A 26,704-nucleotide genomic window follows, 5' to 3' on the forward strand; every position below is an offset into this window, starting at 1 on the left:
GATACTTTGGTGCCGTTTCTCCCTTTGCACTTCAAGAAGCGCGAACTCTCTTTCAGTCACAAGTTTTCGCCCCCACCCTTCAGGAGCCGAAGGATGAAGATTTATCCGTATTCCTAAGTATAAGTGGTCTTGCTACCTGTAGAGCGAGTGAGGTGTCCTCCGCGTCGGCAGCATATATGCTCAAGGGAAGAGGGCGGGGGAAGGAGTTCCTGAATCGAGCACATTGGAATGTAACCTTGCCCTTAGTGAGGTCAGAAATCATTAAGTCGGGGCCTCCAGACTACACCGGGAGAAGCAGAAGCATAGTTCAGAACGCAAACGAATGCCAAGAATGCTCAGTGAGTCAAAGGACCTGTCAAAAAGCAGTCAGGTACTCGTGACTAGGCGGACTCATGGCTGCAGCAAACATTGACTCATTGAAATTAAGGGGGCCGGCCGACTGGGCTTTCCTCCATGAGACAGTAACTTGAAAATGTCCATTTGCCACATCCGAACGCGCAGTATGCGGTCAGCATCTGGGTCTAGGGCAGTACATGGAGGAAGAATGAAGAGGACTAAGGTGTGTCATCCAGATTCCAGTTCAGGCCCTGGGTATACAAATACGAGGACGATTCCATTCCTGCCTTCGGAATAACAAGTACTCACTGTAATCGGGAGAGGTGGGGTGTAAAGGACGCACAACCACTGGGATTCACAGCCACGTGATAAGGCTAGATTATGTGACCTTTCTTCAACCCTGGATCCCTAGAACCAAGGACTGCGCCTCGCAAATAGGTGTTCAGTAAATACTTGCTGAATGGACAAAGACAGTTTACGGGCACAGAGAGGGCGACTATAACACTGGGAGTTGTAAAAAGCTCCAAAGAGGACATACTATTTGAGTTGTTTTGAAGGATGAATTTAATCTCCATGAAGGAGGAATAAAGACATCTGAATTTATCTCTCTTCCAAGAAATCCATACTCGTTGTTCTTTTTCACCGTGGATCCAGAGCAGCAAGCCCTACCATGCGTAGAGTGGCTTTATCCACAGAATCAAGCATCAAAAAGGCCTGGGAGCAACTGTGAAAAGTTCGCTTGAAAGTGCAAGCTCACTGCCACCTCTGAATAAGTTATATGGAATCTTTACATCTTTTCCCACCTTTCATGACCCGATTTTCTGCTGGAGCAATTTTCTCTTTGGTTCTTCGAGTTGAGCGTAACAGACGGTATAGCGTGGGAGGTAGGAGGGAGAATAAAGAAAGTGGTTAGAAGTCCCCTGGAGGATGTGGGTAGGTCCAGGGAAGCTCCTGGTTCAGCGATGAGAGCAGTGATTTTCCCAGGTTACAGCGTCTGACCTAAGGGAAGGATATGCACATCCCTATAGGTGTCGTCAGCTCAAGCGCTGTGGTAGTTTACTCTAGCAGAGCAACTTCTAAGGCTTACGTTCCAATTTATAGATCTGACGAGATCCCGCTGGGATTCAGGGAAGAAAGCGTTAATCTCTGCAAGGTTTTCCTGTCACCAAAAAGTCACACCCTCTCAAGACGTCTACTTAGTCCACTCTCGCGAGAGTATGAAAAAAAGGTAATGCCTTTTATTAACCCCGCCCCCAGCCCTATTCGTTGCCAAGCAACGATGCAACCAACCTCGACAGTGCTGGGGAACTTGGCAGCCAGTCGTCTTTCCCCTTCACAGTTCCGTCCTCCTGGAGCCGGCGTCAGAGATTCCGACTCGAGCCCCGCCCCCTGGAGCCTGCGGGCGCTCGATTGGTCGACGAGTCTCTCCAGGTGAGGGCCAACGCAGGAGTGGGCGGAGCCAGGCAGGAGCACGTGATTTGCCGGTGACTGGTGTACCCGGACCCCGGGCACAGTCTGTCGGCTCCGGTCTGCCGCGTTCCGGGGGAAAGTGCCGGGGCCACTGCCGGAAGGGATCTTAGGAGGGATCACAGGGTGAGCGACGGCTGTTCAGTCCCTGGAAGGTCATGGGCGGGCGGGAAGAGGGGGCTGGGTGCACCCGGATGAGGTGCGGGACGAAGATGCCTCTCTGTTCTGGGGACGTGCCGGCCCCCGGGCATTGCGGGGAATGCGGACGTTCAGGGGCTGGGAGCCGCAGCTGCTGTGGGTGGGAGGATTTGTGTGGTCACTGGAAGAACAGAGTAAGGTCCTTGAAGCGATACGACCTTCCGTCTTCACGAGTCCCTTGTCTGGGTTTAGGGAGTGAGCTCGGGGCTCTCCTACCCCAATTCGAGTCAGGACTTACCCCTTATTCTGCAGGTGACCTTGGGGAAGTCCTTTACCACCTCTTTGCGCCCCAGAGGATAGATGGGGAGAGGGTGGGAGCAAGGACTGGAGAATGAGAACACCAGAGGAGAAATGGTGACGTCCTAGGGCTGCCTCAGAGTCCAGGTTTTCCCTCAGGGATCATGTTGGAGGTTTCCTCACGTCTCTCGTTTTTTTCAGAACTGAATCCTACCATTGAACTGCAATTACTTTACGATAATGAACTTATCTATTCGCAACCCACCCACCCCCACCTGCTGTCGCTCCTCTCCCCACGTTCTTCAACTAGAATCTGAGATCAGGAAGAACTTGGATAAGCCACTTAATTTGATTAACCTCAGTTTTTCAATCTGTAAAACGGGGAGACGTAATAATGGTAGCAAAATCTGCCTTATTACAGGATTATTGGAAGGATTATAGGAGATGATTTATGTGAATGTGAACTCTTGTCAGCGTTATTAGTGCCAAGTTCTAGTGCAACTCTCTTTATAGATGAGGAGAGAGGGCTGGAGAAGTTCACGCCTTATCCAAGGGCGCGTAACTATTAACCGGGAGAAAGGGCCGGACTTGACTCTTGGCCCGGGGTTCTTATGGCGCACTGATCCTCTTCACTGAGGGTTGTGAGGGATGTCTCCTTCCTTCGATTCCTTACATTCCTTTTGTCTCTTCCAGACGACTCCTGAAGAGCTGCCATGTCTGGGAATTTTGCATCTTCCTCAGAGCAGAACAACAGCTGTGAAACAAAAACCTCAAACCTTCGAATATCAGAGAAGAAATGTTGTGAGTTCTAAAAAAGAGGAGAGGCTGCTCTCTCCTAGGATTTTATCTTGGGAGTGTAGTTGTAATCTGAGACACTCGTGCTTGGTGGGAGTGAGAAATAATTCTTTGACGTGAAAATTTAAAACAAAGTCTACGAGGAGGAGAATTTTCTGTCTGAAACAAGTTGGCTCCGTGAAACGTCTGTCCTTGGGGCTAGCTTGCTGGTATAGCCCAGCATTTTCTTACTTTCTTACTTCTTTCTTTAACTGAATCTCTGTCTCCTGGGGGTATCTTCACACTCCGATTGATGTTGATAGTTAAGGTAAGCATTATTGTACACACAGTGGGGAAAGCAGAGTGGCGGGGTGCAGGAATTACTTGGGGCTGATACTTTTGACAGTTTCCCTTTATCTCTTGGGCTAAGCGTGATGAGGGTACTGCTGACTGCAGAAATTGCACACCAGAGCCAGGAGCTCATTTCTGCAGGCCTCGGGGAATCAGCCCTGACAGGTGACTCCTCAGTGTGTCTTGGGCACCTAACTTTCACACAGGTTTAGGCTTTGCACTTTAGAAGCTATTTCCCTGCAGGTTCTTTCCTGCAGCGACAGGTTTTGCGGGAGCATTTCCATGCCAATCTTTTAGATGGAGACAGCGGGTGGGTTTGCAGAGAGATGAAGCCTCATTTCTGGTCCCCGTGCGTCTGCATTCCTAAGCATCATTAAGACTGCAAGGCTGCATAGCCCAATCCGAAAAGGTCCTGGACAACTGGTCCCCAGATGTTTCAGGGGACCTCAAGGAATGCTAACCTTTGCCCCTGCTTCTAGATCGCACCTTTCCTTTGGAACCCTATCCGTCACTTTTTCTCACTTCAGTGGTTATATATATCAGCAGGTGGAAACAGCCAACCAGCATGAGACCTGGAATCATCTCTTGTTCAAAGCCCTCCCCAGAGCCTTGACCTTGATGTGACGCTCTTGTCAGTCTCATGATTAGTGATGACAGTCTTTCACCAGCACCCATGAGGCTTGCTGGGGTTTGAGCTGCAGCAGAGTCAGCTTGTTTAGATGTGATCCTGGGGTTGGCGCACCTCTGTGATTAGAGTCTCCTTTCTCTGCCAGGGCAGGAAGCCAGGTACCAAGGGCAAATACCCTAGGGGAGATAACTAGTGTAGTATGATGTTTGAGTGCAGCCTCTGCAGTCAGACTGCCGGTTTGGGTCCCAGTTTTACTACTTCCTAGCTGGGTGCCCTTGAACAAGTTGCCCCTCTCCATGCCGCAGTTTACTCCTTTATAAAATGGGGATACCTATAGTACCTTCCCCCAGATTGATGTGAGAATTAAATGAGTAAATGTGGGAAGGCATGTAGAAAAGTGTTGGGCACACAGCTAAGATGTGTTATTTTTCACTGGTGACTCTATTTGCGTTTTGTATTTATTCCTGAAACGTAATATATAAATTGAATTATGCTCTAAATGCTGTGCTGGAAGCCCACTATTTAAAAGTGCCCTGCAAAGAATTGTATTTTCAGTAAAGAATGTTCTCTTCTCTGGTTTAACAATGTTGTAAGTCAGATTTTGGGGTACAGGATGCACATCTTAAAGAGAGGTGCACTCATGTTACTAGGACACTTGATCCAAAAGAGAGCAGAGAACTGGAGGGGAGGGAGTTGATAACTGGAAGTCTCCGACCCTGCATAATGCCCCGTGTCTGTCCTTCTAGTTGTTTTATCCTCCATGGGAATCTCCTACCTGCCTTCTTAACTCTTCTGTGGTTTTTCTGCCTTGAGGGCTTTTCATTAGTCCTGGAAGTAGTAATCTCAGGTCTCTTTCCTGTCCTCTAGACTAATTCCTGCTCTGGGCTCTGATTTCTCCTTTCCAAGCTTCACTCTCTTCTCTCCCACTGGAAGCATCTGGCTTGTCCTAAAGCTCCTGTCCTTCATTTACCCCATTCTCTTCTCCCCCCATTGGTTGGACTGTGAGGCTATCATAGCTGTAGTCAAAGGAGAAGTGCAGTTAGGAGCATATGTGTTCGTTTATTCCCTTTTTCTCTGTTATTTGTCTGTATCTTGAAACAGGCTCCCCTGGCTGCTTCGTGTCCACAGCCGGCCGCTGCTTTATGAGTAGCTGCACCGGGATCCCTGCTGCTAATTACACATGTGCTGCCTGACTGCGACTCTGGGAAGTGACTGTGCTGGGGGCCTGCAGAGAGACCTTAGGGAGCCAGAACCTCCAAAGGAGCGTTACTGGGACTTGAGCTGCTCCAGGGATGGGGGTGAAGGGGAGGTGTTGGCTGGGCTGCCTTTAAGGTGCCCAGATTATGTTTCAGGGCTCTGTGAAAGCAGGAATTGGTGGGGCAGGGGGAGGTCTGCCTGCTTTTTTTTTCTTTGTTTCTTTTATTATTTGATAATTTGATGAGGTCTGGAACAAAGTTCCCATGTGTACCTTTCCCTATTTACAGAAGCAGTACATGTTCATGAAAAAATCAAACGATACTGAAAGAGAAAAGTGAGAAATCTCTCACAATTTCTCCTGTCCTGTTAAATTTGATTCTTCCCATCTTATTCTAGTGTATCCCATTAATGAAATCGGTTCACACTGTGCATCCTCTGTTCTGCTGCCCTTTCCTTTTTTTTTTTTAATCTTACTGTATTGCGGACATTTTTCCCTGTCAGTAAATCCAGATTTACCTCATTCTGTGTCGTATTACACTGTGTGGATATGCCACCTTCCGCCGAGGGACATTTGTGTTGTCTGCATGTCTGCCCTTGCAAACAGTGCTAGAGTGAGCGTCCTTGCACACTTTGCATGTTTCTGCTAGCAGCGTTTCCTCCAGAGTTAATAGGAGAAGAGAGAGGCACATTTGAAATGTTGATCAGTGTTACTAATTTGCTCTCCTAAAAAGTTTTATGTTGTAAGCTGTTTTTAATATTTCAAAGTGCTTGATGGAAATTGGGCATTATCAACTACAGCTGGACTGGTTAACTAAAATATTAACTTTCTTAGTATTTGGCTGCAGAATTTGGATATTTCAAGCCTATCATTCAAACAGCAGGAGATAATCAGCAATTTTATGACTTCTGGTAAATAAAAAGAAGATATTACTAATGAAACATAGTTTAATGGGCAGCATATCTCAAAAATATTGGGCCTATTTAAAAGAAATAGTGGGAGAAGACCTTGCTCATGAAAAGTCCTGGAACCATTGGCGTTTTAGAGCACCCTTCAGGATTAGAGTCGAGAGCACAGTTGTGCTTAGCAATGGCTCCCTTCATCAGGTGCCAACAGGAGATGGTGGCTGGGACTGAATAGGCTCTCTTGAAACCAGGAGTCTGGTCAGAGCCCTGACCTTGACTTTCTACTGTGGAGTGGTGGGCCAGGCTCTTCCCTTCTCTGGGCTTGAGTTTTTTTGTCTACAGGAGGGAAGTTTTCAAGCCCTCATTTCCTCTCAGTGGGTTCATGAAGGGAACATCAGTTTAAGATTGAGAAAGTGAGTTAAACCTTGTGTAAAGAAGGCAGAACAGAATTTCAGGATTGCAACAGCTTTCCGTTAGGTGTCAAGGGATGTGTTAAATTGTTTCTGAAATTAATCAGCATGAAGTATCTACTATTCAAATTAAGGTGGTGGTGATGGTGGTGGTTGTGGTCTTGGTGGTAGTGGTTTTGTTTTTTAACAGGCAGGACAGAATGTTCCTAGTTTTGCTGGTGTGTCAATTTGAGAAAGGAAGTGTAGCTTAGTTTTGCACTCCGGAAAATGAGAGGCCCTGGTTGCAGCAGGTGTGTGTTGGGGGGGGGTTGGGGGGGAGATGTGATGTGCAGGGGTGGGAGGTGTGGTGCTGGAGGGCACTGTGGGGAGTCCTTAGTGACCTGTGTTTTCTTTTGTTCTTAGTACTCTCTGTCCAGGTTAGTAAACACGGAGCAGCTGGTTCCGTGGTTGGCTTCAGAGCCGCTTCCAAATATCAGTTCATTTTCAGCTTCAGGGAGGGTAACAGGATCTTCAGGGGAAGTGCCTAATGGGCTGGAAGGTGTGGACAAAGCAGGCCTAGCAATGCAGGTAATGAGCCACATCCTGGGGGATTGAGAAGAGTGTGGCGCTGAGCCGGAGAAAGTGAAGACTCAGGAGGATTTTACTGCTGAAACTGGAGGCAGCTGATCCCAGGCAGAGGCAATCTGCTGGTTAGGGGTCAGAGGTCAGGGATTAACATCAGTGGAGGCTTCAGGGTGGCATGTGCCTGCCTTTGTGCTCCCTATTTGTACAGAGATGAAAATCATTTATGTTGCTCATTACCTGCCTTGGAGGGCCTGCTGCCGAGGCCCGGGAATTTTCCACGTGCACAGTGGGTAAAGGACCAAAAGTCAAGTGCTCCAACCCTGAGTCTGGACATCCACCCCTCCCTCATCACGGGGCCACTCTTTGGCTTCTGAGCACTTCTTGCCCAACAGCCCTAAGGAAACTCCTCCTGCTGAGGTCTGTTCTCTGCCCAGGCCCTTGTGCCCACTTCTGCATTGAGATCGTTTTACATTCCTTTTTCAAAAGATGAAAGATGACTTTCCCATCCAGGTACCCCAGTTTTACTGAACTGTTTCTTAGCCTTACAGGATCACCTTGTCCCAGGGCAGAAAAGCAGCAGCAACTTTCAGGGCGCCCTTTTGAAAAGCAGTGCTGGGAAGTAGAAGGCGAGGACAGTTCTTTCCCTTTCCTGTCCTTGTGCAGGCCCTTCCCTCATAGGAGCCAGCAGAGCCTGAGCCCTCCCAGAATGACCTCAGTTTGGGTCTTGGCCCCAGGAAAGTGTCCAGCAGCAGTGCAGTCCCTCTCCCACTCCTCTGTGGCAGGAGGGCAGGGAGCAGCCAGCCCCTGTGAGCAAGCTGGTGAGGAATCACAGGCTCTTTATGGTGAAAAGCTGCCGAGGAAACACAAGATCTGGATTCGAGTGCCAGCTCTTCCCGTGACTCATCATGGGTCCTTAGGCAAGTCACCTGACTGAGCTCTGAGCTTCTAGTTTGCCCCACCTGTCCAGTGAGACCTATCTCTGTGAAGGAGCATTCCTGAAATAAGTTCCCAAGGAAGGGTAGACCGATGACTGTTCCTGCTTCTAAGTTGTCTTGCTTTCGTGTGGGCCATTGAGGCAGGCTGGCCATGATGCTGTGTGGGCTAGCTTTACCATGAAGCTTCCTGAGATCTAGTCAGAACCTGTGTCAAGTGGGCTTTGCCACGGCCTAAATCTCACTATGGTAAATTTTAAGAAATTCTGACTTAAGCTCGTGTCCTAAGTACAAAGGCCGAAACAGCTTGAGGCCAGGCTCTTTTTGCAGTGGGCAAGCTAATTCTTGCCCGTGACTCTGAAGGGATACATGGATCCTCAGGGTAGAAACTATTTGACCATTACAGGAGCCAGCTCAATTCTGTACTGCTGGAATCCCCAGGCACAAGACCTTCCTTCACAGCTGTATCACTCTCGTGTTACTGGACATTCTCAGGTTAAGGAAGGTGCTGTGGTTACTTTCTTTCTAATCCTCACCACTTCTCTTCCTCTTTCCACTTGGGTACTTCTGTGAAGACCTTGGACATGTGAGGAAGACATGTCTTGGTTTGGGTACTTTCTGCACATCTACATGACCCTCTAACTCTCTTTTAGGAGAGTTCACCCTCTCTCTCCTCCATTTGCCTTCCCAGGCTTCCTGAACCCCTTCCTCACTGAGATGTGTGAGGATTAAATGAGATTGCGACTCTGAAGTTCCTGGGCCAGTGCATGGACCTTTCTCGGCCCCTAGTCATTTAGTTCTGTTCTGTGTCTTTTCCTCTAGCGTGGGCATCCTACATGACCAACTCCCCGACTCTCATTGTTATGATTGGCTTGCCAGCCCGGGGAAAAACCTACGTGTCCAAGAAACTCACGCGTTACCTCAACTGGATTGGGGTACCCACCAAAGGTAGGTGCAGGTCATTCATTTCTTGAGAAGGGAAATCATCGGTTCCTGGGCCTAACCGGCCTCCGGGAGACTTAGGTTAACAGTGCTCCTGGCAGAAACAGGGGTTGCGTCAAGATTTACTGGATTTGTTCCCTGTTCACAGACTCGTTTCCTCCTGGTCTGGGTGGATTGGCCTAGTTTTGAGGGAATACCTTCGGTAGCATAGGGCTTTACATTTTTTAAAGCCCTTCCATATCCATCATCTTGTCTAATCCTAGCAATATCCCTGTGAAATAGCCAAAGTGGCTGAGGAAATTGAAACTCTGACAGTTGAAGAATTGTCTAAGGTCTAGTTAAGTCTGAACTCGAACCTAACTTGGCTCCTAATGTGTTATTGTTCCCAACATACCAAAGTGTTTTTCCCATCCCCTTGGCTACTCTGACATTAGACCAAGAAGTCCCCTTTGGTGGGGCCAGTGTATTGTTTCACGGCTGAAGGGTGCTGGTGTGTTCTGCAGTGTTTAACCTTGGGGTGTATCGGCGCAAAGCAGTCAAGTCCTATAAGTCCTACGACTTCTTCCGGCACGACAATGAGGAGGCCATGAAGATCCGCAGGTGAGTCTGCTCAGGCCTGACCTCTGGGCCGGCTCTCCCTTGGCCGTCACGAGACTGGATGTGTTGACGCTTGGTTTTACTTTCAGTAAATTCCTGTGGGGATTTTAAGTGGAAGTTATTTGCTAGACAGGTCACCTAGGCCTTGGGCGGGTAGAACAGGGCTCGGGGAGATGCATGTGTACTTGTAGACTCAACCTACAGAGGGATAAGATATATGCGTGGGGTGGGGGGAGGGGAAAGATAGATGATGGTATGAAAACCTCAGTGGGGGAAGTTGAAAAGTCTAGTTAGGGGAAAATTTTGGCCAGCGGGAAAACTAAGCAGGAAGGGACGTGACTCCTGTAACAGCCCCGCTGTTCGTGTCTCTGGCTACTCTTGAGCTTGGTCTCGCTCTACTCTGCTGATTTCCCCTGCTCTCATGGCAGGCAGTGTGCTTTGGTGGCACTGGAAGACGTTAAGGCGTATCTCACTGAGGAGAACGGGCAGATTGCGGTAAGCCTTACCTGCCTCTCGCCTGTCTTGGTCTCCACTGTTTCAGCAGCCTGGCTGCACAGCCCCACCGTGGGTGTACCGTGGTGGGATTCCATTTCTTGCTCCGCAGTCATCTACCTTGTGGGCTCTCTTCCCAGGTGTTTGATGCCACCAATACCACTAGGGAGAGGAGGGACATGATTTTGAACTTTGCCAAGGAGAATTCCTTCAAGGTAGGATCTGACTCCATGCTGGAAGAGAAGGCATGCGTGGAGGTGGGAGTTAGGAGGGACATGTGGACCTGTTTGACTCTGGCCGGTGACGACAGGATTGGATATCTGCTTCTCTTCTCTTGGGCAAACCCCGAGTCCTTGAGTGTTTTCTTTCAGGTCCTTTCTCAGACCCTTAGCCTGTATGTCTGAGGCCCTTGGGGATGTGGTAAGAGCTATTTTTAAATGAAGAGGCCTCGAAGGCCACTTGGGTGAAACAAAGTCCTGGGAGATGGTGGCTGGGGTGGGGCAGGTTTGCGCATGCGCTCTTAGTTAACAGCCTGGCCATTTTTGCCTCATTTATCACTGCCCTCTCTCCCTGGCCAGGTATTCTTCGTGGAATCTGTCTGTGATGATCCTGATGTCATCGCTGCCAACATCTTGGTGGGTGACACCCCTGTGTACCACCACCTCATTATCCTTTGTGCCTTGAGTGTGTGTTGGTGGGGGAGGGGGGAGAGTCAACTGGGTAATGAAAGAAAGAAATAGATATGTTTAACATCAGAGAGTGAGCTTTTTGATCTGCCAGAGCACCATTTTGTACTTCTACACTCTTCCCTTGGGAGAGGAAACTGAAGCTTTAAGGAATAAAGTAAGAATTAGCTGTTGAAAGGAGGCCAAGTAGGAGTCCTGGCCCTGAGTGTTAGCTGGATGCTGAGGCCCAGGTATGCCCTTAGACCCCATCACACTCTTCATTTTCTGTTAGGACCACCTTATAGGAAGGTCCTCTGCCCACTAAAGGTCTAATTTTCAGGTCGACACTCTGTGCGCTGAGTGCCTCATGCCTTGTGTGGTCGCAGCGTAGGCCAGCGTCAGGCCATTTGATGGGTTGTGCTGTGCTGTGCCGAGTAGACGTCTGTGCATGGTATCATGGTGATGCGCTCTCAGCAACATGGGAACTTGGGATTGTCTGAGGAAGAGGCATCTGGTCCAAGTCGGGCATGCGTTGATCAAGCACCCTATTCTGAGTGGGCATGGGGAGAAACTGAAGCCCATTCTGTTTTCCCAGGAAGGTACATAAAGGGATTTGGACTCGGGCAGCTTCAGCTGCGTGACTGCCTCTGTCCTTCAGCCAAGGGCAGGCACATGACTCCCCAGTTGTCTTTCCCTTCTTGGTTGCCAGGGTCACAGGACGGGGAGGGGCTGCTCAATGAATGGGGTTGCCAACGCTCCAGTGAAAGGCCACTTCTATGGACTCCCTTTTCTTTACTTAGCAGTAGCTGTTTGCAGGAGGACTGTTAAGGGCAGACCTCTGACCAGGCCCTGCTCTTCCTTTGATTCTAGGAGGTAAAGGTGTCGAGCCCTGACTACCCTGAAAGGAACAGGGAGAATGTGATGGAGGATTTCCTGAAGAGAATTGAGTGCTACAAAGTCACCTATCGACCCCTCGATCCAGACAACTATGACAAGTAAGATTTCAGGCCGTGGTTTGAAGGGCCCAAGGCAGGAGGCTCATTTGAGAAAGAGCCTTTCTCCCTCTGTCCCTAAACTTCCCTCTGACAATCCAGGCCTATAATGTTTACATCATTCTAGAGAAACACAGTGTGGATTTGTGGCTTCCACGTGGATTGAATCTCCTACTTGAACACTGAAGTATTTTTCATCATCACTTCTTTCCCTCTATCCTCTGGAGCAAGATTTCTCAACCTCAGCATTACTGACATTTGCAGTGGATAATTCTTTGCTGTGGGCAACTGTCCTGTGCATTGTAGGATGGTCAGGAGCATCCCGGGCCTCTTCCCACTAGATGCCAGCAACACTCCTAAGATATGACAACCAAAAATGTCTCTAGACATTGCCAAATGTCCCCTGGGGAGCAAAATCACCCCCATCTAGAACCACTGCTCTAGATCAATAGTTTTGAACTAGGGTGTTGAACTAGGTGTTGTAGGACACTCCTCAGGGGTGTGTCATCAGTGTTTGATAAATTTTTGAAGTTTATTATCTGTGTGTGTATATATATAAAATATATATGTTAATACGTATGTATACATGCACGTATATTACATGTGCAATATAACAATGTATATAATAATAAATATATATTTATATAAAACATAATATATATTGTGCCATGTGTATACACACATATATATATTCTTTCAAGTCCTCAGGAACGTGCCCGTCTCAGAGAAATGTCTGATCAATGCTAGCACTATGGCAGTGTCTGTCAGCAATGTGGTACAGAGGACGGTTAACTCGATGTGTGTGAGCCATAAGAGCCATAGCAAAATGTAGAGTCCACGTTGTGCACATGGAAAAGCGTGCAGTTGGGGCAGTTAACAGTTCTGTTCAAATAAGAATACAGCTGTGCAGCCAAGCGAGACAAGCCTGCATGGCCCACTGTTAAATTGCTTCAATGATCTGCTTAATGTTTTGAGTCTTTCAGTTGCTTCAAAGTTGTTGCCTAGAATGTTAGTATTTGGAGGTGTTCCTTAATACAAAAGTTGAAAACCACTGCCTTACATATGGTGTAACAGTGTATTCTTCAGTTAGCCCAAAGGCCTACGTAGAAAAACATTCTAGAAGAATGTGTGTGGGTGTTTAGAGATGTTATCTCTGGTGGTAGGGTTGTGGGTGATTTTTATTTGCATCATTCTACCTTTTTTTCCTGAAATTCTTTTGGAATAAGCATGTGTTCTTTTAATAAGAAGAAGAAAAATTCCATGATGGCCACAAGCAAACAGCGTATGGAAGTGCCTCTGAGAGAGACTTGATTTGGGTGGCTGTGGGGAATGCACAGAGATCTCCATCTGTGGTTCTGCCCCGCCTCCTCGCTCATGGCTGGTGGGTGCCGTGCTGTGGCGAGGTCTCGACCACCTCCGAAGTGGGTTGTGCTTCTCACCACATTTCAGAGTTAGCAAAATCTTCAGGTCATCTAGTCCAGTCCCTGAGGGGAGGCCTGCATGGCACAGTACAGGCACTCGGGAACTGGAACTGACTGACTGGAAGTTCAGGAAATTCTCCTTCATCTCAGTCCTGAGGAGTGATCCATGTCTTACCATGTCGTTCCTGAAATGTGGGGGAGGTGGGGAGGCGGGTATGACGGGAGAGGAGGAAGCGCTTCTGTGAGCCTGGAAGTAACTGGAGATCCTTTCTCCTCCCACTGTCATCCTCAGCTTTGCATACTCAGGGGACTTTTTCCTCCTCTGTCCCAGGGATCTCTCTTTCATCAAGGTGATAAACGTGGGCCAGCGGTTTTTGGTGAACAGAGTCCAGGACTACATCCAGAGCAAGATCGTCTACTACCTCATGAACATCCACGTGCAGCCCCGCACCATCTACCTCTGCCGGCACGGAGAGAGCGAGTTCAACCTCCTGGGCAAGATCGGGGGGGACTCTGGCCTCTCGGTGCGGGGAAAGCAGGTGGGCAGTGAGCCAGGAGGCTGGGTTTCCTAGGCTTAGAGTTAGAAGGGCATGGTGGAGGTCATCGCTTTTATCCCTTTACTCCTTCCTAAATCCCCCTGGGGCTTAGGCTGTGGTTTCAGATAGTCAGGCAAGTGCTAAAGACGTTTTCTGGTTCACTGATTCTAGCTCTGCTGTATGGAGTGCGAATAACTTGGAACCACTTCTGCTGTGGTCACTCAGCCATCAGATATTTATTGGCTGTGACTTGTGTGCTTTGCACAGTACAGGGTGCCCCAGTTGAAGTTCATTTCATCTTGGGTTTAGCTTAACTAGGTAGCACCTTTTGGATTTTGACCATGTCATGCATACCCTTTGTCTTTATAGGCCAAATTAGCAGTTGTGTGTGTGTGTGTATGTTTTTCCCTCCTTTTAAAATTTTTATTTCAAACCCCAGTTTGCCCAGGCTCTCAGGAAGTTTCTGGAGGAACAAGAGATAGCAGACCTCAAAGTGTGGACGAGCCAGTTGAAGAGGACTATCCAGACTGCTGAATCCCTGGGGGTGACTTATGAGCAGTGGAAGATCCTGAATGAGATTGACGCTGTGAGTAGGAAGCTGCAGGGGCTGAAAGGCCAGCGAGAGTCTCCTCTTCAGGCAGGAGCTCAGAAGTCATGATATGGGCAGTTTTATTTAGAAAACTAGAACCACCAAGGAGAACCTCCGAGGAAGCTTAGTCTATGGCCATTTTGGGGAGAAAGTGGGAACAACTGCACCCCCACTTGAGGCTTCCTGCCTGCTTGAGCACCTGTGCCAGTGCTGGGACCCAGACCCGTTTTTGACCTAACCACTCTGGTACCTGGGGAGAGCGAAGCTCCCTTTGGTTCCTTTGTATATTTTCCTCCCTGGAAAAAGAAATAGCTAACAACTCACTTCTTTAATTTCTGCTTAGATCATTTGGTCAGCTATTCTGGAAAAGTCCTTTCCAAATTTTTTCTTGGCTCTCTCTCTCCCAGAGCACAAAAGTGGACATTTCTTTTTCTTTCCTTCCTCTGTACCCTTTTATGCCTTCTGCAAGAATTCTCCAGTCCCTTCAGTGCCCCTCCTTCCCTGCCTCCCTTCCTTTGATCCTGCTGACTTCTCTGGACCTGTAAGTTCCCCACAGTAGTCGGCGAAAGTGGCAGCTTCAGCTAGAGAAGCTGCCTCATCTCTGCGGAGGCCCCACCTTGCAAGCCCCAGAGCCTGGCCAGTCAGCTGCGGGCCAGGAGACCGCCCGCACGGTGCCGGGCGCTTGTGGGAAGCTAGCATTCTTCAGTGTCGTCTTCTTTCTGTGGGTGGGGCTGTGTGGGTCAGTCTACCTCTTCAAGCCCGTGTGGCTCCTTGCAGGGCGTGTGCGAGGAGATGACCTATGCAGAGATTGAGAAGCAGTACCCGGACGAGTTTGCACTTCGAGATCAAGAGAAATATCTGTATCGATATCCTGGCGGGGAGGTGAGTGTCCCCTCAATGAGGTGACTGCCCAGACCTTTGCTGGGGGCTTAGCTTTAATCTGGGGGAAGGACTGAGTGTGATTTTGGGATTTAGAAAGGGTGGTCAAGGCATCAGTTAGTTTATCCTCCTCCCTTTGGGCCATACTATGTTTAATTCAGCTTAAGCCGTTGAATGCCTCATTAATTTGTTAATATCTCCAGGGAAAAGGGTGACAGGATAGCCTTTTGTGTTGAGTATTTTGTAGAATCAGCGTGATCTTTTTTACTTCTTTTTTTCATTCCATCCCCTCAATCCCAGCCCTACCTGAGCAGGTGTGGGCACCGAGGAAATATATGGGAGGTGAATGCTGTCCCTGTCATCTTTGGTGTTTTAAGCTGTTTCCTGGTCTAGGGGTTCATACTCTAGGGATGTCAGAGGCAAAGGAAGATAAAACAGAACGGCAGAGGTCCGGGAAACCACTTGGAGCCTCTTGTTGCCTTCTACTCTGCGTAGTAGTCTGTGGGAAATAAAACTAACACAGGCTGAATTCAGATTTCCTTTTCTTGACCTGTAGTTTTCTTGGTCTGAATGTTGCTCTTGAAAGGTCTGAATATTCTCAAGAGACACCAGGGCTGGGGGTAGTTAGCAGGCAGCGTGAAGTTGCTGAACCTCCCGGAGGAAAGCCAGCTGGGCAAGAAGGAGAAGTGGCCTCTTGACTCTGGACCCAGCCACCGACTTGGCTGCCAGCTTGTGCCTGGCCTCCTACCAGCCTGCCTCACTTCCCCCACAGTCATACCAGGACCTGGTGCAGCGGCTGGAGCCTGTCATCATGGAGCTGGAGCGGCAGGGCAATGTCCTCGTTATCTCCCACCAGGCTGTCATGCGCTGCCTCCTGGCCTACTTCTTGGATAAGGGCGCAGGTGCCTTTTGAGGGAAGGGCTGGGGGACGCATCCATGGGGAAGGGGCTGGACACGGGGTGGCGCCAGGATCCCTGGCAACTGGACCGCCCCCTGTTCCACTCACATTGGAGTACATTCTTCAGGCAGCAGTGTGGGGCTCCCAGCAGCCACTGGCTATCTCCTTATTGAATTTACTCTGCTGGTACAAAAGCCCCCAGTGGAGAGTGGCTGCTGCTGGAGCCCCTTGATCCTGCTTGGCTAAGGGGCCTCATCGAGCTGACACTCCTGGCAGCATCAGAAAAGTGGTTGAACATTCCCAGCTTGTTGCTTTGGCTACAAGGAGGGTGGTATCTTAGAAGCGTCTTCACCCTTCGGATTCAGGGTAGGACAGTTTCTGGGTAGAGCCGTAAGGAAGTGCTGCTGCCTTCTCTGATACTTCCCTTCCCTTCCTGATCCACCTGAGCTGCTGGGAAGCCTGCAGAGTGGCCCTTGGTGTACCCAGGTGGGCCACAGGCTTCCTTCTGTGGGGCCCTGGCTACAGCACCTACTTCTGTTTTGTCTGCATGGAAGGATCTAAAATGGACTTATTTCCTTCCTTTGCTACCGAGTAGCTTGGGTGGCTTTTTAGCGGCCATCTTGCTGATTGTCTGGGGTTTACTGGAGGAGTTGTAGGACTCTAGGTCATGGTAAAGGAAACTCATGAGCTCCTTAGATTTTCTCTTCCCCTAACTTGACCTTCCTCCATCATACTAAGAGACTTCCCTCACCCGGTCTTTCTGCTTTCAGATGAGCTGCCGTACTTGAGGTGCCCTCTCCATACCATCTTCAAACTTACTCCCGTCGCCTACGGTAACTATGAGCTTAGGAACTGGGCAGGGGGAGGGGGTTGAGGAAGGTCAGGATATTTGAATTTTCTCTGAAGTTTGTTTGGAAGTTCGACTTCATCACCCCTGTATACCAGGGAAGTGTCATCAGTGCCTTCCGTTTTTAAAGGGATGTATGTATATATTTGGGAATATGTACATTCTTTTATGGTATGCTTTCCCAAACTGAAACTAAGGAATTTTTTTAGCTTTTTTTTCTGAAGGCCTCTTCTCTCTCCTCTGTCTTCTCAGGGTGCAAAGTGGAAACAATTAAACTCAATGTGGAGGCTGTGAACACTCACCGTGACAAGCCAACTGTAAGTATTTTGCCATAATGAACATGCAGGTTCCTTGTCACCTTAAGTCTTTGAACCTCTGACATGAAGAGACTGGGGTTTCTTTTATATACAAAAGGAAAACAGATCCAAAACTCATGACCTATATAGTCTGCTTACTTCCAACAGGAAGAGACGTTGGAATTATTTTTTGTAAAATTAGTACCTCTTTCATGAGTCCTAACCTTGAAAGTTGGCTCCTGGAAATCCAGTTAAATGTGGCCAAGTGTTTAGTTGAAATCCAATGTAGATCTCCCCTGGGAAGCACTCAGAGGTCCAGAGGAGCCTAGAAGGTGGGGTCCAGGGGCTGGGTTTGTTCCTAGGTCTGTCCTGGTGATTTCTGTGATCTTACATGAGCCCCTTCCTTTCTTTGGGCCTCCTTCCTGCTCTGGAGTATGATGCTCAAGGAGCTTCTCTCTCTACAACTCTTTAGCTTCCTGGGGTGAGGGGACCAGGCCATGGCCCGTGTCTTATGAGAGACCCTATCTGCTAGGGAGCAGGAGTGGAGGAATCTGTTGTGGTTACAGGCATTATTTAACCTTTATGAGTGAGCTTTGGCTTGGCTTTCATTTGTGTGGTGTCCCTCCGTTTCCAATCAGAACAACTTCCCCAAGAACCAAACCCCTGTAAGGATGAGAAGGAACAGCTTTACGCCTCTGTCCAGTTCGGATACAATAAGGCGTCCAAGAAATTACAGTGTTGGGAGCCGGCCCCTCAAGCCCCTCAGCCCTCTCCGTGCCCTGGACATGCAAGAAGGGGCCGACCAGCCGAAGACCCAAGTCAGCATTCCGGTGGTGTAACCGTGTGTTTCCCTCCAGCCTTAGCCTCCTGCCCGTGTCACTAATCACCAGGGAATCATTTAACTTCCAACACCCACCCCCGACACCCCGCCATGGATCTTAACACAGAACATGAGGTCGTGTGTTTCCAGACCAACCTTAGCTGCTCTGCAGTGTGAAACATCTCCCCGCCAGGGGCAAGTGGACGAGTCGGGTGTTTTGGGACAGGTCCTCAGTTGGGGTGGTCTGGAGGAGGAGGGAAAGGGATGCACTCCCCTGGGGTGATTGGCATAGCTGGGGCTGAGGCTAAGCATGCCCCGTACATTTGGTTCTTGTCCATTCCTGGTGTCTAAAACTCACTAATGTCCTTGTGTTGGTAAAGTGGGGGGCGGGGTGGAGGGGCACACACAGAAGCCCTTTTTCCATTCACCTTTGTCTCTCCAAGCTCACAGTCCCTACTTCCCTGCTTTCTCCCCTCTCTTTCATCTCCCCTTTGGATTGTCCGGCGTGGTGCGTGGCATTATCATTGTGGTGTCTGTTGGAGGGGAGGGGCAGTTGGCGAGAGAAAAGGCTGGGTTCTGTAGATGCTCTCTGAAATGGGCCTAAATGGATCTGGACCCGGGCAGCCTTTCTTTTCCTTTCTCCCTTCCTCTCAAGCCAGGTCGTACAAGGGTCAGCTCAGGCTACAGAACATTCACAGAGGCTCTGGAGGCTGCTGGTGTATATGGGGTGAGAGTTCTTGCCTCCTTTCGTGAGAAACAGTCCTGTCTTCGCTGCCCTGGGGGAAGCTGGCTCACAGTATGCAGGAAATATCTTGGTTCATATTTTTCATGTAAGAGCCAGGCATAGGTCTTGTGGCGGCTGTGGAGTGAGCTTTGGGAGGGTGGGGTGGTCCCTCACTCCTGCAGGGCTCTTGTAGGACAGTCATATCTTCTCTCCAGTGGCTCCCAGCTTCTTTGCCAACCCAGCAATTTTCCTGTGACAGCCAGTGACCTCTGGGGCTGTTTAGAAGGACAGAGTTTGATTCAGGAGTCACCACTGGTGTTTGAATGGCTCAAGGCAAAAGGCAGAGAAGAGTGCACTCGAGCTACTTTTTATTTCCCAGTATTTTCAACTTTCCTTTTTAAGTTAAAAAAATTATTTGCATGACCAGTTTTTTTTCTAAATATGGAAAAGCCTGGTGATGACTTTAACCTTCCTCACCGGAGGATTCTTTTTTCTCATCTTGGTGTCCATCGGAGTCTTTGGGACCCTGGGGGGTCCAGCTCTTGACTGTGTGTATTTACCTATTCACCTCTGTCCTTTTGTTTTCTCTGTAGGGTTAAACGGAAATGTTGAGAGCCAGAATGCTTAGCCCCTTGGTGCCCCATGATGGCATCCCCTCCCCCTCCAATTTTGTAAGCAAAACGTTTGAATGTGTGTGCATTTTTCTGAGAGGCAAGCCTAGAGTTCTCATGAAATTTTTAATAGCGATAGATGACTCCCCATCTTAAAGTCATCCACTTGTCTTTTAGAGGGAACCAGGGAGAGCAAGTTGGCTATTTGCCAAGGGTGTTTTTGTCTGGTAACAGAAGACCTTTTGTCACAGTTCTCTTCCAGGAGTATCATTAGAATCCCCTTTAGAATTGTGAAACATACACATGCCTGGGTCCACTTGAGGCTTAATATTGACTCAGAATCTCTGGGTTTGGGGTCTGGACGTGTGTGTTCACTTAGCTTCCCTGATGATTCTGATTCATCCTCCAAGTTAAAACTCCACTTTATGAAGCTGGGTGGGGAAGTACTGGCATAGTTCCTTGGCCGGAGCACCAGTGGAAGAATTCTGAATCCCTCCTGGTTCTGAAAGGACCGTTCTCTGGACTTGGACGTTTGAGCAGATCACCGTTTAAATAAGGCGCCCTCTTGAAGTCAGGCTGCTGTGTTTTACAGGGTTATTCTAGGTTCTGGCCCCATCTTTAACCCTTTACGTTGCAGGGCACTGTGGAACAAATCACTATGTAAATAAACGTCCCTGGGTAATAGGGGAATTTTAAGCCCTTGGAGAAGAGGTACTGAGATAAAACCTGTAGGGTGATAAAGGTTATCATGACAGGCAGCTGAGTTGTGACCTTCAGTTTTTCATTCTTCAGTTCTGAGTAGGACATCACAGCCAGTTTCCAAAGGCTGTTGACTAGATTCTGGTTGAAATTGTGTCCAAGATGTAAGGTAACCTGCTCTTTCTGTGTAGCCACTACATAATGTGCACTTAGTGTCTTTGTCTGTGGGGCTTTGGGCTGGGTGGAGTTGGGGGTGGAGGGTACATAGAAACAGAAGCAGCGTCCTTGTCCTGAAGAAGGTTATTTTAGAGACAGGCCATATAATTATAATAAGTGAATGTTTGTGAAAGAGCAACACGTTGAGTCTCTAAGTGTGGACGTTGAAGTGTACCTCTCCTGACTTTTCTCTTTTCCTGTGGCCGTGAGACTGAAAGAGTTGGCAGGTGGGACTGTCCCTGCCCATGTGGAAACGAGCTGTGGTCTAGGTGGTCTGCGTGGCGCTTTTACAAAGTTGCCTCGTCTGACTTTGCTTGGCTGGTAGTCTCTTTAGCCCAAATGAGCCTTCATCTGGGCTTTTCTCCTGCTGTGCGGTGAGAGTGATTCAGAGCTCATGGAAGAGAGAAGGAGCGTTTTGATCCAAAGCCTTTGGATTTGAGCACTACGTACTCTTAGTGAGAAGAGAATTCCCTAACGAGTGGCGTTATGTCACCCTGTTAGAAACCCCAGCATCAGGCACAGGTCTCTAGGGTGTCCGTTCTGCCCCTCAGCCTGCTGATTTTCTCCACTCTCCCCCTGTGCTGGTCTGTTTCCCCAGAAGAGGAGCCGTAGGGGTCTTATTATTCTCAGATAGGACGTGAGAAATTAGAACCTGACAGCAGCAAGGGTTTCAGCATCCTTTTTAGAGCCAAGAGAATACAGAATGGACCAGAGCTCTTACTGCAAGTTTTAGAGAAGTCCTACTTCCTACCTTTTCTTTCCTGTCCTTCCTGATCGGGTCTGGGCAGTGTGCACACAGTGCTGACTATGTCTGGATCACAAATCCGTCAGAGGAGGGGTGTCCAGGGTACCTTTTGCTGATGCTGTCAGTTTTGTTACGGGAGAAATAGGTGAAGCCTTTAGCATTTAATCTGTGTATAAAATGGGGAAAGGAAAATCACTGTGTATTCTGTTTTCTTTTTCTTGCTTCAGAGCTGAATGAGGAGTTCTGTGACGGACTTGAAAGAGGAATGTAAAGCAGAGTTAGAGAACTAGCTTCTCTTCCCGTCTCCTAGTCCTCAAATTGGAATTTAGCTCCTACTTCTATCTGTGTTGTCTTTGGTTTTGTTTTGGTAAAGGGATTGTTTTGCATTCAGTGGAAAGTGGAATAAAATCTTTTTATTATTATTATTTTATTTTTGAGGAAGATTAGCCCTGAGCTAACATCTGCTGCCAATCCTCCTCTTTTTGCTGAGGAAGACTGGCCCTGAGCTAACATCCGTGCCCATCTTCCTCTACTTTATATATGGGATGCCTCCCACAGCATGGCATGCCAAGCGTCCGGGATCCAAACCGGCGAACCCTGGGCCGCTGAAGCAGAACGTGCGAACTTAACCGCTGCACCACCGGGGCAGCCCCAGGAAATGTTTTTAAAATATGTGTTGTGCTAGTGATCTGCCCTATATCATTGTCTCTGATTTCTGTTTTTTGGTTTTTTAACTTTTTCTCCCAAGAAATTAGAGTTAGAAATACAATATATTTGTATTCCTAGACTGAACGGTTGAGTGTTTCCTGTGAGGTTCTGGGTGTTCCCTTTTGCAACCCTTGATCTTCAGAGTCCCTGGCATTTTGAAGAAACATGATAGAGCTGTTTGGAAATAAATCCATCTTATGGTTTCTCTGTGAGCAGGAGATCTGAGCTTCAGAGAAACTTATTGGTGCTTGGGGTACTCAAAGGATGTGGGAGGAAGTGTCTAATAATTGACAGAACCGTATCTGGGGTATATATTCTTATGCACATTTCATTGTCCATGCTAAGCCCAGAAGCCATGTTGTGTTTGTTTTCAAGAAATTTGGTAAATTTACCCAGGTTTTTCAGTATACATTTTGACTTGTTTGTGTTTTAAAATATTTTAGTTTTAAAAATATATAACAATTGAGTCAGGTTGCAGCATTGGCAGGAGTGATCTCTGACTTCCCCTAGAGGTGACAGAGACATCAGAAGTATGTCCAGGAATTTAATTTAGACTCATAGTGTCTGGAAGACCTATCTACTAGCATCTATATGCTGACTGACTGACAGACTGTAGTAGGGTCCGTATGCTGACTGACTGACAGACTGTGGTCGGGTCCATATGCTGACTGACTGATGGACCGTAGTAGGTTCTGTATTCTGACTTACTGACAGACTACAGTAGGATCATCCCTATTCTGGGTGACTGACAGACTGGAGTAGGGCCCCTATACTGACTGACTAACTGACAGACTGTAGTAGGGTCTGTGTGCTGACTGACTGACACACTCTAGCAGGGTCCTTATGCTGACTGACTGACACACTCTAGGCGGGTTCCTGTGCTGACTGACTGACGGAGTGTAGTAGGGTCTGTGTGCTGACTGACTGACAGACTCTGGTAGAGTCCATATGCTGACAGTCTGATTGTTTTCTAATTGTACCAGTTGGTAGTGTATGCACGTTATTGTAATTCTCTGTCTATTGCACGTGTCCTACAAAGAAAGGAGGTAAACACTCCATATGTTTTCTTTTGGGGGATGTTCTGTACAACATGATTTTTAGTAGACTTTTTTTTTAGAGTAGCAGCCAAAATCTCATCATTGTGTAGAAAATGAAAGGTTGTACATCACTTGTATGATACTTTGTGCCTGCCCAAAGCCTGAAATGGTTACCTCTATCGAAGCCATCCCCTCCACTCCCCGCCTTCCAGGCAGGACTTTGCTTTCAGCATCCATTTCGGAACCTCTGTGTCCTCAACTTTCCTGCTGTGGAACGTAGCATTCCACTGGATGATGCTGCCATTTGTAGTCTGCCACGCATTTGGCTTTTACTCCTAATCTAATAAATAAAAATGCAAAGGATATTTTGCATTCAAAAATGGTTTTAAGAGTTGACAAAAGTATTCTTTCCGGTAAGACTTTCACTGGGGATCTATGACCACTATTTACCTACTCAGTGTGTTTATATCTGAATTGCTCGTGTACGTTTTTTATTGTGTTGAAGTAACAAGCTTAACTCATTCTGAATGGCGGTGGTGTTGCTGTGGCAAAGCAGAGATCTGATCACCAGCCGTGCCCTGTGGAGGGGTTGGGAGTAGGCTGAGCACCACTAGGTTGAACGGGAGTGCACTGAGTTGGGAACCCAAGCAATAGAGGTATCCTGCGGACTTCCTAGGCCCAGCTCTGCTGAAAGAAGGAACTATAGTCCTTAGCAGAATTCTGATTTAAGCTGGTGTGGTGATATTGATATCAATTGGATCAATGCCACTCAGATCCACATAAGGTGTGTGTATAACTGTACTCGAAATGTGTTTTTGTGTGTGTGTGTGTAGAATGGGTAAATAAAATTGTTGAGTAACTTGAACCTATCAGAAGGCTTCTGGGTTTTTTGTTTTGTGTTTTGGGTTGTGTTCTCTACCCACCCCCCAATCCCAAAGCTTTGCCTCCTGCTGCTCAGTGGCTGAGCCTCGGATGAGCCAAAGCCAGATCACAGCATAACTGGCGTCCTAGGTCTAGGCATGGCTCTCTTCCGCCACCTTCTGGGGAAGATGGGAAGGACATTATGGAAGATGCAGGAACTTGAGTAGTTGTGCTTACTTTTTGGCACCTCCACAAGAATTAAGAAAAAATTGCCTTTGACCACACTGTGCTGTGACTCCCATTAGCAACATGTAACTCATTATTTATTGTAAAGAAAGCCTCTGGAGACCCCTTAGAATTTAGTGGGCTGTTCCTTCTAAAATATGACCTTCCTGTTTCTAAAGAGATTACAGCCAATGGGATAAAACGGCATTTAACTTCTGGGACAGGAAATACAGGTGGAATTATGTCACCATTCTCCTGCCTTGTTCCTTGTTACCCTAACAAGGACCAGAAGCTGATTAGACATGCAGACTCCCGGGCCCCGTCCCAGGCCCACTGAAGCAGAATCTTCATTTTAACAGGATTACCAGGTGACCCAGATGCACATTTAACATTTGAGAAACTGTCCCAGGGGAAGAAATTCTCAGAAGGTAAAATGTGAGGTCTTGGATTGTGAGAAGTTGATTTCTGCCCTGATGACCAATTTCAGAGTGCACTGGGATAGCTGTGGCAGTAGACGTCCTCTGTAGAAGCCCAGTGGCCCTGACCTCAGCGTCACTTTCTTGGCATGGTCTTTGGGCTCACATAGCCTACACACTCTCCTTTTACCACAGGCTTCCCTCCAGCCTCTGCCTCATGTCTTGGGCATGTAGCTTATGGTCGAGTCTGAAAGAAGGGCCTGGTCCAACATGGTCACAAGGTCAGGGAAAGAAGCCCATGACGAAGCCATTAGAGTTTGGCTCCCGAGGGTAAAGGGGTGTGCGCCAGCGCACCAGTGTGTCCGTGCCTGTGTGCGGTGGAGGAGCGGGGGAGAGCGAGGGAGGGGTTCTGCTCCACTTTTCTTTGTTATCTGTGCTGGTGTAACGGCTTTGTTTCTCTTCCTCTCTGGCTCCTAGGCAAAGGCCGTGCTGGCTGTGCACAGGCCCTCCTCGGCAGCATCCCTCACATCGCTCTGCTGATGATGTGGAGGCTGGGGCCAGACCTCTCCGGGGCACTGGGATCTGCTGAAAAGCTTGGGATGTCAGCTCCACGGGGGCGTGAACAGGAAGTTAAATGAGGATTGGATATTTGGAACCACCAAAATGAGGCCTGGAAAAGCATCACCACATTTCTTCCCCTCATGCCTAATGGAAATATTAGTTACACCGACAAACTTAACTTCTCTGTGCCTCAAAACGTTTAATGGCCAGAACTGATTAGTTTTTATTATCCCTTTGCCGGGTTTGGCCCAGGTTGGCCAATCGTGTTCTGTTTTGGCGTTTAGTGTCCTCCCTGTGACTAGCCCTGGCTGGCTGTTCTTTGGCTAAAGTGCAGACGCACCTCCCCAGATTTAATTGTTTCTGACGGGAGGGCTGAACCCCAGCAAGCTTTTGCTGTGCCAGGAGAGCCGGGCTCCGCATCCATTCCGGGGGCGCAGGCTAGAGGACAATATACATACATTAGCAGTCACTTTTTTGTCATGTTGGAAAGGAGACAGATTGACCAGGTGAATGGAGGGACCTGAGAACGTCAGTCCCTAAAGCGTCTCTTCTGCTGTGAGAGAGGAGCAGTGTCAGCAGCAGCCTTTCGTTTAGAGAAGTTCTTGTTGCCGGCCCCTCGAGGGCAGGAGCTGACCGCAAGACTGCCCAGAGTGCGTGCCCGTCTTCTAAGTTCTCTTTTGCCGCTGCTGTATTTTCTGTCTCATCTGTGTGCCTCTCATGGCTGAAGAGGGCTAATGTTGTTCTCTCCACGGGTTGGGAATGAGGGCTGGAGGGAAAGTAGTGTGCCTTTTACATCACATGAAGAAGGAAAGAAGGTTCTCTGGGAATCGACTCTTCCAGGGAGTTCTTGTGGCTTCAAAACAGATACAAGGAGACACATGCTTCTGTAGGGTCTGTCACCATGTGTGGTCTCTAAGAAAGCTGTGGCTGTGACTCCAAGAGCAAGTGGTCTCTCATGCCTGCCTCTTAGCTAGTGTCCCTGTTGTGGTCTACCGATCTCTCATGTGAAACACTCGGGGAGCTGGAGGGAACCAAGCTCGCAGTGGTTTCCCTTAGAGAGAAGCTAGGTGACTATGTCTCTGTGGATGTGATTTTACTATGTCACTAGTCCTGGAGGAGGGCATGGAAGCTCCAAAGGATGCTACATCATACAAGCAAAATCTTTTTTTTTATAGTAAGTTTTTAGCTTTAAAATTTTTTCCCCTTTCACCCCAGTGCCCACTTGCTGAGCAAGAGGGTGAGCAGCAAGCAAAGTAATGAAATGCAGCTTTTCCCAAATGGTTCTTTTATACTGTGTTTGATACAGAGCTCTGCTGCCTAAGATGTGATGAGCTGGGCTGCAGGCAGTTCAGCATCCAGCAGCTGGGAGCTTATTTTATGCCCACAAAGCTGCCTTCAGAAAGGCTCGTGAGTGCTCCCAGCAGGGGTTTGCATCTGGCTGCCTGTGGCAAGCTGGACTGTAATGATTTCATTCTTGTGGTGCAGGCTTCTTTCTGCATCTAAATACAGTCTTTGGATGATCAGAAAGTGCTTCTATTTAGTTATTTATTCAACCATGTAAGGTATTTTCAAGTCCCCATTAGTGTTTGCATGTATTTAATCAGAATGTAAGGTAATCTGTGTTGTCCGTCTGGTAGGAATTTAGGTGGTTTGAGCTTTTAAGTTTAATGTCCATAGTATGGCCTTAAGTTAAATTTCCAGAATATAGGTATCTGTCTTCTGTAAAAGGATAATAGCTATGTTAAGGCACAGTGGATTTCTTTTGAAAACTTTTTTTCTCATTGATTTTTATTATAAGTTTAAATCAAGACATACATTTCCCTGGAGAAAAGTTTATCTCCTGGATAAATAAAATCATGCTAAATCATGTGAGTAATATGTATTGTTTTTATAATAAGAAATACAATAAAAGTTATTTTGAATTAAAAAA

At 48.0% G+C, this 26,704-nt stretch overlaps 1 protein-coding gene across 17 annotated transcripts; it reads left to right on the forward strand.

Moving 5' to 3' along the window:
• On the forward strand, nucleotides 1-26,704 carry PFKFB2 (6-phosphofructo-2-kinase/fructose-2,6-biphosphatase 2). Of its 17 annotated transcripts, none has more exons than XM_014739448.3 (17): nucleotides 1-1,564; nucleotides 1,676-1,767; nucleotides 2,932-3,039; nucleotides 8,820-8,945; nucleotides 9,443-9,539; nucleotides 9,965-10,031; nucleotides 10,169-10,243; nucleotides 10,607-10,663; nucleotides 11,564-11,688; nucleotides 13,438-13,645; nucleotides 14,082-14,228; nucleotides 15,009-15,113; nucleotides 15,883-16,012; nucleotides 16,779-16,841; nucleotides 17,108-17,172; nucleotides 17,790-17,981; nucleotides 24,691-26,704. In XM_014739448.3, exons 3-17 carry the CDS (start codon nucleotides 2,952-2,954, stop codon nucleotides 24,751-24,753), a joined length of 1,608 nt encoding a protein of 535 aa, XP_014594934.1. In that variant the 5' UTR covers nucleotides 1-1,564; nucleotides 1,676-1,767; nucleotides 2,932-2,951; the 3' UTR covers nucleotides 24,754-26,704. The 17 variants fall into 17 exon arrangements, with proteins under 17 accessions (XP_014594934.1, XP_070122695.1, XP_070122701.1 ...); XM_070266594.1 differs by lacking the exon at nucleotides 24,691-26,704 and adding an exon at nucleotides 21,194-23,580 and having other exon boundaries at nucleotides 17,790-17,969; XM_070266600.1 differs by lacking the exon at nucleotides 17,790-17,981.

This window comes from Equus caballus, chromosome 5, assembly GCF_041296265.1.
Source record: "Equus caballus isolate H_3958 breed thoroughbred chromosome 5, TB-T2T, whole genome shotgun sequence".
Lineage (NCBI taxonomy): Eukaryota > Metazoa > Chordata > Mammalia > Perissodactyla > Equidae > Equus > Equus caballus.